We start from the raw sequence: 11,449 nt of genomic DNA, 5'->3' as shown, positions 1-11,449 counted from the left end.
GTAATTATGACGTGGAGCTTGTCTGACGTAATAAGAATGACGTCATTAGCCAACAAAATCAAAGCAGCAGCCTCGCCTGAAGAGGGACGCTTGGACAGTTGTGATAACCGGCTTGACAGATATCGACGAGTGAAGCTCGCAGATGCTTTGGCAGACACAGACGTGCAGATGTTTCCAAGATGGCGCTGCACTGTTTTTTGTTTAGGGGGAAGGTGGATATACCGAACCAGCAAGATATGTCACCCCTACAGTCTTGTTACTATCGTAAAGTTGTCATTGCTATTGACAGGGCATCTCAAACTGATTCTTATGTGTCTGGGTTTCCAGAAGGCTTTTGATACCGTTAATCACAAGTGACTTTTAATCATATTGGATGCTTATGGATTATAGCCTCAGATGTGCCACTGGATTTGTGATATACTATCAGGAAGGCCTCAGTTCGTACTGATAAGTAGTCATTGAGTGAAACAGAAGCGATAATTGGCGTTCCCCAAAGAAGTGCTACAAGCTGTCTGATGTTCCTATCTCTATAAATGATCTAGTGGTCAATCTGAGCAGGCCTCTTGAACTGTTTATAGATGATGTCGTCTTTTGCCGTTCAATAAAGTCATCAGATGATCAAAACCAATCGCAAAATGATTCGGACTAGATATCTGCATGGTGCGACAACTGACTCTAAATAATGAGTGGAGACCACCCCCATAAGTACCGACAGGAGCCAGCTGAATTCCGGTTACACGATAAATCGCACAGTTATAAAGGCTGACAGTTTAACTAAATTCGTAGAAATAAGAACTACGAGCATCTTAAATCAGAACTATTATGCAGATAATGCTGTGGCGGAGGTTGTCCTAAGACTGCATTTTACTGACAAAAGACTTAAAATATGCAGCACATCCATTAAACAGACTGCCTACTGTATGCTTGTTCGTCCTCTGCTAAAGTAGTGCTGTGCGGTAGAGGATGCTTACCAGACAGGACTTACGGAGGACATCGAAAAGTTGAAAGATGGGCTGCTAGTACCGTGCTATCACGGGATAGGGGAGAAAGTGAGACGGATATGTTACGCGAGTTGAGGTGGCAATCATTAAAACATGGGCTTTTTCTATGCCGAGACATTTTTTAAAGGAATTTCAATCTCAGCTTTCGGCTCCGAATGTGAAAATATTTTGTTGGCGCCCACCTACATTGGGAGAAAAGATAAAAGAAATAAAGTAATACAAATCAACCTCAGACGTAGATTTATCTGTTCGTTGCTCCCGCACGCTGTTCGAAATAGTGTGAAAGTGTTTCGATGGAACTCTACTAGTCACTTAAGTGTGAATTGCAGAATATTCGTGGAGTTGTAGATTTATTGTCTACGGAACAATAATAAACCTACATTGTTCGTAGTTTTTGTTCCTTATTTATAAAGTTAAAAAACAGGTGGAATAACATGTGATATCGTGGACTTGCTACTCTGGATTTGAGAATCTAAGCTATTAGTGTAGGCACGAATTAATATAGTTTAAAACAAACAATAGGTAGTATCCAATATGCTGAAAATTTTCGTTGTAGATCCTGTAAAAGAGACATGTAATACGAATGAAAGTTTCAGGTATTAATCAAATTAGACGCCATTGATTTAAACAACATTTATTTTCGGTAGCATATACTACTGAGGTATTGTCAGATAATCTGGAGAACGCGTTTTGGAAAGCGGACAGAAGCAACTGCTTCGCTTTTCTTTCGAAATATTTATTAGTTTCACTTTCTCGAAACAATCTCTTGTACTATGTGTCACTGTCTACCAATTCATTTACAACAGATCAACGTAAATGATCAGACGTTATTTACGCAGATCACACAACAGAACAACACTGTCGGTTTGCATGCGTGTGACAAACAAAGATCGCCTTCTCCCGAGCGTCGCAAGCGGAAGCGACGCCTGGTGAGCAGAAACGTCCTAGTTCCTAAATAGTTTTATTGTCACATTGCACTGCTCGGATAGATGCACAACACGAAGACCACAAGCACAGAGGCAGCTGGGCGTATGTGCCGTTTCTTAAAGAAGACAGTTGGTTGCGGTGAAGCACAACAGTCTGGTGTACGTCTTTGGTACAGACGAAAGCCTGGAGATATTGTTACGTCACTTTTAAGATCTTAAATCACAAGCACCGAGTTGCTGACACAAGCGCTTTGCACAGTAGTGTCCTGTTTCGTCGCACATTTCCTGTAGCCGCAGATGTGCCGCAGCGGTTCCTCGAACGCGCTGGATACTGCCCGACACGGATCTGCAGCAGACGGTTAAAAGGCGCAGGTAACGCCGGGGTAACGAACGCCTGCGGCCAGCTGTAGCTAGACGGTGTACTTGACGTGCTCGTAGAAGGCGTGCGCCGTGTTGGCGGCGGGCGGCGACGGCAGGCTGGTGGGGATGGACGCCTGCTGCAGCTGCAGCGCCTGCTGCTGCACCTGCGGCGGCTGCGGCTGCGACTGCTGCGCCACCGGCGGCGGCGTCAGGTACGGCTTCCGGTCGCACTGCACGCTCACGCCGGCGCCGCGCAGGCCTGCCAACACACCAGCACACAACATCACACACCGTCTGGGCCGAAAAAAGTCACTATACACACAAGGTTCAACTGAAGAGTGTAAATGGAAAGCGTTCGAAGTTCCAAATCTGACATACGTCAGGAGAATGAAAAACACTGAATCTCTGTTTGTGATCTGCATTCAGAAAATTGAGAGGAAATCTGATATATAGAATTATGCAGCTCACTGCATCACCGCAAAAAATAATGAGTCGAACTAGAAAATAAATACAATGAGATTTTCACTCTACAGCGGAGTTGCGCTGATACGAAACTTCCTGCCGGCCGCGGTGGTCTCGCGGTTCTAGGCACGAAGTCCGGAACCGTTCGACTGCTACGGTCGCAGGTTCGAATCCTGCCTCGGGCATGGATGAGTGTGATGTCCTTAGGTTAGTTAGGTTTAAGTAGTTCTAAGTTCTAGGGGACTGATGACCACAGCAGTTGAGTCCCATAGTGCTCAGAGCCATTTGAACCATTTTTGAACGAAACTTCCTGGCAGGAAGTTTCATATCAGCGCACACTCCGTTGTGAAGTGAAAATCTCATTCTAGAAACATCCCCCTGGCTGTGGCTAAGCCATGTCTCCGGAAGGGGAAGGGTAAATTGGCTGGGGAAATAGCAGGAAAGTTAAAGGGGGGAGGCACTGTCATGAGTGGTAAAATACCAGTGGTTATAGGGTTCAGAAAAGACCCTTTTTTAAGGTAGGGAGGACAGGAAGAAAGCAAATTTTAAGAGAGGTTAGAAGTGAGACAAACCTTCAGAAAGAAACCAAAAAACATAATTCCAGCTTATTACATCAGTATAAATAGCTACTGGTTAGGAATTTTCAACAGTCAGCAGATATTTTAACTCTACCCAATTTTAACTCAGTCTATGTGAAATGTCAGCTATCTTTATTGCATCAATATATTCGAGGACTGTGAGTATCCCTCTTTCTGTCGCTTACAGTGTTTATTGTCAGACCACGATCATCACGGTAGCGTCTGACATGTAAGCACCCATCCGAGAGAACCACTGCCGAAAAGATTACATTATGCAACTCATCCCCTTTCGTCACGGTTCACGTGCCCATTGCTGTCTGGTTTCTGGGGAGCGGAAACGATGCTATGATGTGCGCGCCTCTAATTCAACCCGCAGCAGACAGCATAGGAGCGTCGACGCAGTCCTGTGGTCGAGACTGCTCGGTATGTTACGGCCATACGAACGAAATAGTGGCCACCCAGGGCTTTGATCATACTGGGTTGTCTGACTCATGCTCATAGTGTACTGTTGTCTTTCCTCCACTGTTTCTACATACGTATGACTGTTGTCACTGTCATAGCAGTATACATTAAATGAATCATAAAGTCAGGCTCTGATAGATCCATTTCTCAGAGACTGGTCGTTATGCAGCCCTTGAGAATCACCCCACACGCTGATATTGTACCCTTTGACATCGATGAGACGTGCTGAGACTTACTTTCATTTTTTACAATTTGTTTGAAACCTCTTCAGTGCTTGATCTTTACGTAAAGCGAGCGGATACTGTTGAGCCTAGGTTGTTGTCTCCACTTTGCAACATTTTTTTCCGGACAAATCTGGTTCTTTTTTTGTTCAAGCGTACTATTATTTCTAGTAGTTGTAGTTTACGCCCACGTTAATACACACTCAGAAAGAAAAACAGAGACGCACGATGAAGGAATTATCTGAACCGATATGAAATCGGTAGATGCGATATACATGTACAGACAAACAAATGACTTTAATTTCGGAAAATTGAATGATTTATTCAAGAAAAAAAATCTTCACAAACTGATCAAGTCAATATAGCGATGGTCCACCCCTGGTCCTCAGGCATGCAGCTATTCGGCTTAGCATTGATTGAAAGAGTTGTTAGATGTCATGAGAGGTATCGTGCCAAAGTCCGTCCAACTGACACGTCAGATCGTCAAAATCACTACCTGGGTGAGATGGCCCTGCCCATAACATTCTAAACGTTCCCAAATTGGGAGATATCCGGCGACCTTGCGAGTCAAGGTACGGTTTGGCAAGCACAAAGACAAGCAGTAGAATCTCCCGCACTGTCCCGGCGAGCGTTACATTGCTGAAATGTAAGCCCAGGATAGCTTGGCATGAAGGGCAGCAAAATTGTGCGTAGAATATCGTTGAAGCACCACTTGCTGTAAGCGTGCAGCGGATGGTATCTAAAGGAGTACTGTTTACTATCCTTGTCAGCTGCACTGTGAAATTGCGTTACACTGTCACACATTCACCCATCACCCGCCAAAGTTCACAATTTCGCCTTTTCAATCGATATCTGTATGAACAATATTAATTTGTGATCAATGTCCTTTGTTCTTTACCCCTATTTAGTGCGTCGTTTTTTATTTATTTTGTGCGGCTGGCCCCGGCGGAGGTTCGAGTCCTCCCTCGGGCATGGGTGTGTGTGTTTGTCCTTAGGATAATTTAGGTTCAGTAGTGTGTAAGCTTAGGGACTGATGACCTTAGCAGCTAAGTACCATAACATTCCACACATATTTCAACATTTTTATTTATTTATTTTTTGTCTTAGAGTGTATTGTAAGTAGGTTCTGGAAGAAACACACAGTAGAAATGTGCACTTATGAAACGGTTCAAAGAATTTTTTTTGTATCGGATGTTTAGTTCATCGCTAATACAAAACGCTGAAAGGGGGCGGGGGGAGGGAAGGGTTACTAACTAATATCCGAGTACTCTCAGGGGTAATGGTCTCAGAAAGGTTGGGGAAAATTATTAGTATCAATAGATGTGCTCTTATGTTTATTCCATGAGGGCGTGCCTCAGAATTTTTTATTCTGTTTTCAATATCGGTCGAACTATTACATCTCATGAATACTCGTACGACTTTCTTGCTTCGCTGACGCAAACTGGAACCATCTGCCGCTAAAGGACTCCGAATTGTACAGTTTAGCATGGTGGTGGGGGTGTGTAACGTAATAAGGAGACTGTGTCGATGCGTGAGAAACCTCGTTCTGTAATCGAGTTTCTAACTACAGTAAAAAAAAAATGTGCACCCAATTCAAATTCAAATTTATAGAAAGATGAAGGCTGTGGCGGTGATGCTTGTATAGACACCAGTAACGTGCGACGTCGTTTTTAACCCCGAAAACAAGAGAGCATCAATGGAGATCCGACACAAATGACCGCTGACGCCAAGAAAGCTCAAGAGCATGGCATCAGAAGGCATAATCATGCTCACAGTGTTCCGGGGTGTTCAAGGTGTAGTGGATCTACGCCGATTTGGAATTAATACCTAAATGACCTCCATAAACACTGCAAGGTTACGCGAGACTATTAGAAAACTGAAAGCAAGAATTCGATGAGGTCTTCTACATATGGAGCATCCACAAAGATGAGAAAAGGATGGGCGTAGATTGCATAGATAAATATCTTAGTGCTATGTAAAAAGATATACACGATGACATGAAGGAACGTCAGCAAAAGGTAACGATGGGGCGGTGGCACTGTGGCGCTGTCGACCCAGAAAGTGGTGCGAGAGTAGGTGGCTGTCGATATGTGTAAACGGCGCCTGCGGCCGGCGTAACGAGGGGAACGCACAGAATTAACCCGGCCAGACGGCGCCGCCCACACCGGTGGGACGGCTCGCCAGCGCTAAACGCGCTCCTCCTGCTGTCGACAACCGCCCCGGACCCTCTACCCCAGACCTCCCTCCTCAGGTTTCGTGTCCGCCTTGTATTCACTCTAGAGGTTACTTCGTCAGTAACTTTACGGGGCTGTTACGAAATTTTGAAATATTTCTTTACTTATATGAATGCGTTGTGTCTGTTGTTTCGGACATGTCCCAAAGAGCAGACACGATGCATTCATATACAATCGATTCGCCTCAATGGCTAATGATTCCGCAGCCTCCAGTGCGGATGTACGGTATCGTGATATGGTTCGACCACCAGTGGGAATCTAAAATTAGCGAGCAAGGAGGACATGGACTGTGGAACGTGGCGCTACGTATAAATGTGAGCCGTCCGCGGAGAGTGCCGAGATAGTCCGTGCATCTGCCACAATCACTGTGTCCGCTTCTCACAGTGGTTAACGTAACTGTCTAGTCTGCCGGCACGGTAGCACAGTGTGTTCGGTCAGAGAGTTAGCTGCCCTCTGTAATAAAAGAAAACTGAGTTAATTGATCAACATCGAACTTAAACGGATGTCTTACGACGTCAGCGCCGAGCAGATGCAGCGAACAAAAACATAAAAAAAAGTGTGTTCGATCAGAGAGCTGGTTGGCCTCTGTAATAAATAAAGTAAGTGGAAGGATCAACAAACGAACTTGATCGGATGTCACGTGACGTCCGCAACGATCAAACACAACGAACAAAATGCCAAAAAAAAAAGATAAGTAAGCCAAAGATCACGAGTTCGAGGCCCGGTCCGGTACACATTTTTCGCTCGTCGCCGATGATCCCGCATAAAGTCCTAATGCCGCTGATATCATCACTTCCTTTCCTTGGTTTTCCTTTCTCATCTCTTCATCGCCACTTCACATAATTTCTTTACTTATTGCACATGTTACACGAATGCACATGGTAACGCAGTCGACCGAAACTGTCGCAACGGATCATGAGAGCAGGCCGGAGTGGCCGTGCTGTTCTAGGCGCTACAGTCCGGAACCGAGCGACCGCTACGGTCGCAGGTTCGAATCCTGCGTCGGGCTTGGATGTGTGTGATGTCCTTAGGTTAGTTAGGTTTAATTAGTTCTAAGTTCTTGGCGACTGATGACCTCAGAAGTTAAGTCGCATAGTGCTCAGAGCCATTTGAACCATTTTTTGGATCAGGAGATATGTAAACCGATTGGGCATTAAGCTATTCCATCTGGGGGTGAAAGAATGGGCGGGTACAGAGATTGCAATTAAACTCCTGAAGATGATATTGCTGATCTTGCTCACCCAAAATTAAATAAGAGAAATATATGATTGGGAAAATGAAAAACCTGTGAGAATGACTGTTTTTTTTTTTTTACATCTCTGAAGAGGCATTCTGATCTTACTGTCTGAAATTAAAGAGGCTATCCAAGATAGGGGCCTGTGGGACGATTAAATCGAATGTATAGGGATTCTTTGAAATGTTTCGTACAATTGTCATTAACATTGTCGGAGAAGAAGCGCAGGAGCACCGTGGTGTAGTGGTTATGATCCTAAACTGTTGCATGGGGGATCTTGAGATCAAGACTCACCTGCACTGTACAATTTTAATTTTCTATATACGGTTCGAGTACATTCTAGAAGTATCCACGAAAGTCAAGAATCATTGTAGTTGAACGTTCTGTAGCTGTATATACAGGGTGTTACAAAAAGGTACGGCCAAACTTTCAGAAAACATTCCGCACACACAAATAAAGAAAAGATGTTATGTGGACATGTGTCCGGAAACGCTTAATTTCCGTGTTAGAGCTCATTTTAGTTTCGTCAAAAAAAAAATGGTTCAAATGGCTCTTAGCACTATGGTCATCAGTCCCCTAGAACTTAGAACTACTTAAACCTAACAAACCTAAGGACATCACACAACACCCAGTCATCACGAGGCAGAGAAAATCCCTGACCCTGCTGGGAATTAAACCCGGGAACCCGGGCGTGGGAAGCGAGAACGCTACCGCACGACCACGAGCTGCGGACTTTAGTTTCGTCAGTATGTACCGTACTTCCTCGATGCACCGCCAGTTGTCCCAATTGAAAGAAGGTAATGTTTACTTGGGTGCTTGTGTTGACATGCGACTCATTGCTCTACAGTACTAGCATCAAGCACATCAGTACGTAGCATCAACAGGTTAGTGTTCATCACGAACGTGGTTTTGCAGTCAGTGCAATATTTACAAATGCGGAGTTGGCAGAGGCCCATTTGATGTATGGATTAGCACGGGGCAATAGCCGTGGCGCGGTACGTTTGTATCGAGACAGATTTCCAGAACGAAGGTGTCCCAACAGGAAGGCGTTCGAAGCAATTGATCGGCGTCTTAGGGAGCACGAAACATTCCAGCCTATGACTCGCGACTGGGGAAGACTTAGTACGACGAGGACACCTGCGATGTTCGAGGCAATTCTTCGTGCACTTGACGATAACCCTAATGTCAGCGTCAGAGACGTTGCTGCTGTACAAGGTAACGTTGACCACGTCACTGTATGGAGAGTTATACGGGAGAACAAATTGTTTCCGTACCATGTACAGCGTGTGCAGGCACTATCAGCAGCTGATTGACCTCCACGGGTACACTTATGAGAATGGTTCATCCAACAATGTGTGAATCCTCATTTCAGTGCAAGTGTTCCCTTTGCGGATGAGGCTTCATTCCAACGTGATCAAATTGTAATTTTTTACAATCAACATGTGTGGGCTGACGAGATCCGCACGCAATTGTGCAATCACGTCATCAACACTGATTTTCTGTGAACGTTTTGGCAGGCATTGTTGGTGATGTCTTGATTGGACCCCATGTTCTTCCACCTACGCTCAATGGAGCACGTTTTCATGATTTCATACGGGATACTCTACCTGTGCTGCTAGAACATGTGCCTTTGCAAGTACGACACAACATGTGGTTCATGCACGATGGAGCTCCTGCACATTTCACTCGAAGGGTTCGTACGCTTCTCAATAACAAATTTGGTGACCGATGGATTGGTAGAGGCGGACCAATTCCATGGCCTCCACGCTCTCTTGACTTTCATTTATGGGGACATTTGAAACCTCTTGTCTACGCAACCCCAGTACCAAATGTAGAGACTCTACATGCTCGTATTGTGGACGGTTGTGATAGAATACGCCATTCTCCAGGGCTGAATCAGCGCATCAAGGATTCCATGCGACGGAGGGTGGATGCATTTTGAACATTTCCTGTAACAAAGTGTTTGAAGTCACGCTGGTACGTTCTGTTGATGTGTGTTTCCATTCCATGATTAATGTGATTTGAAGAGAAGTAATAAAATGAGCTTTAACATGGAAAGTTTCCGGACACATGTCCACATAACATATTTTCTTTCTTTGTGTGCGAGGAATGTTTCCTGAAAGTTTGGCAGTACCTTTTAGTAACACCCTGTTTACTGTATGTGTTCTGGCCGAAGGCAGTTTGCTCCGAGCTCTTGTATGTGCAAGTGCTGAATAAACCTTCCTTAAGTGAAGTTAGTGTTCGTCATTCATATAATTACACCTTCTACTACATGACAATATAAATGTGATTGAGTACAGAACAAATCCATTTGATTTCGGCGAAAATAGATTTCCCTTTAACAAAAATCTACAAAAACACTAAATGAAAAAGGAATTCATGTGGATGTGAAGCACAGAATGTCGTTGATGCAAGGATTTAGAATGCCACAGTCGTTGTTAATTTCTATGCTGTTGTAGTTCTTATCACTTTCAAACGTAAACACTTCGTATGAACTTATAAAAATAGATGTTTCTCCAGGTTGCTGCATGGAAATCCCCGATACTGACTATGGAAACGAATACCTATTTTTACCGTGGCTCCAGCATTTACACAGTAAATTCTTACATACTCTAGGTTGGGAGGTAACTACCCCCTGAGGGGAAATATTAATTTTTCTAAGCGGTGAAAACGAAAACGGATCGCTTATGTTTCAGTCATGAAACGAAATTATTTTTAAAAAATCATTATTATTATGACAGTTTTTTAAGACTCTAATATTCGTTATGTGAGTGACGAAAAATTACTTTTTTCTTAATTACTAGCATTTATGCATGATTACTTAAATTGGTGGTGGAGGGGGGGGGGGGGCGGGGGAAGGAAAGTAAAGGAAAGAAAATAATAATATGAGTCACGATGCAGCTAATATTATTAGTTCCTTTCCTTTCTTTCCCCCCACCTTCAGTTTACCTAATACGTAGCACATCTGTGGGTTCCACGTGGTATGTGCTCTTTCGGACATGTCCGACAGAACAGGCACCATGCATTCGTATAATTAACGCGTGGTACTCAGTGTGGAGGTTACAGGTTCTCACACAGCCCAGCCATTATAAACATATGTTTTGCTTTGTACCTCACACAGACGTAACAAACTTTAAATATCTCACCAAAAGCCTTCACCAAGCTGTAGACAGTCCGTGCAATAGGTCAGAGACTGCTTCATTACTCACTTCCAAACAGACAAATGAACTAATTGACAACACAACGTAACAATAACTACGTGAGGACTACTATACGGTATTTTTCTTCTTCTTCTCATTATTATTTTCATTATAGTGATTAGACACAAAGCGTTAACATTCTGAAAACTTCCAGTTCCCACCCGTTCAGAAGTAAGGAGGCCAGTGGTTTAGGAATAGCAAGTATAGTCAACACATTTGAACTTGGTTGATTTTAAATGGGGGAGCACGGTGCATGTGAGATAAGTGTCGCTAAGGAGAGGAGCAGTGCAGAGGGAGCATGTTGTATACAAACACAAAGCGACGCGTGCACACATACACACTACCCGAATGCAACACATGAAAGAGAGATGTGGCATTGAAGACTTATAGACGTGAAAGTAGAATTTTTGATTATGATGTTAATTAAAATAAAAACAGGGAACTGAATGGATGTGGAGCATGATTTATGATGTTCTCTAACTGAGAACAATTCATGTACAGAAAAGATCGTTAGACGCATGCACTTCCAACTGTGTCATTGATCTATTAGCTCGTGACTTAAGCACAAAAACTAAATAACATTCAACTTTCATCAAAACAATGTTGCAAGCAAATTCTTTTTCATTCTAAAGTTAAGCGCTAAAAGTTGGGGAACGGTGCCGGAGGAGGGAAACGTTGGTGAGGAGAGTGGCGAGGGGGGAGGGGGGAGAAGGTGCTTGTATTCATTGGTAATGGTCTAACAAAGATTGGAAACGACTGCTCCAGAAGGAC

The 11,449-nt window shown here is 43.9% G+C and overlaps 1 protein-coding gene across 1 annotated transcript in view; it reads right to left on the bottom strand.

Annotated features, from left to right (window-relative positions):
- Positions 1-1,619: 1,619 nt before the first annotated feature.
- LOC126266911 (forkhead box protein F1-like) overlaps positions 1,620-11,449 on the bottom strand; it is a 231,691-nt gene continuing 221,861 nt past the window's right edge. Inside the window, exon 2 of the mRNA XM_049971590.1 lies at positions 1,620-2,546. Coding sequence (XP_049827547.1) covers positions 2,338-2,546 — 209 coding nt within the window. The 3' untranslated portion in view covers positions 1,620-2,337. The remainder of the gene's footprint in view (positions 2,547-11,449) is intronic.

The sequence above is a fragment of the Schistocerca gregaria genome, chromosome 4 (genome assembly GCF_023897955.1).
Source record: "Schistocerca gregaria isolate iqSchGreg1 chromosome 4, iqSchGreg1.2, whole genome shotgun sequence".
In the NCBI taxonomy this organism is placed as follows: domain Eukaryota; kingdom Metazoa; phylum Arthropoda; class Insecta; order Orthoptera; family Acrididae; genus Schistocerca; species Schistocerca gregaria.
This window is presented reverse-complemented; position numbering and strand designations above follow the sequence as displayed.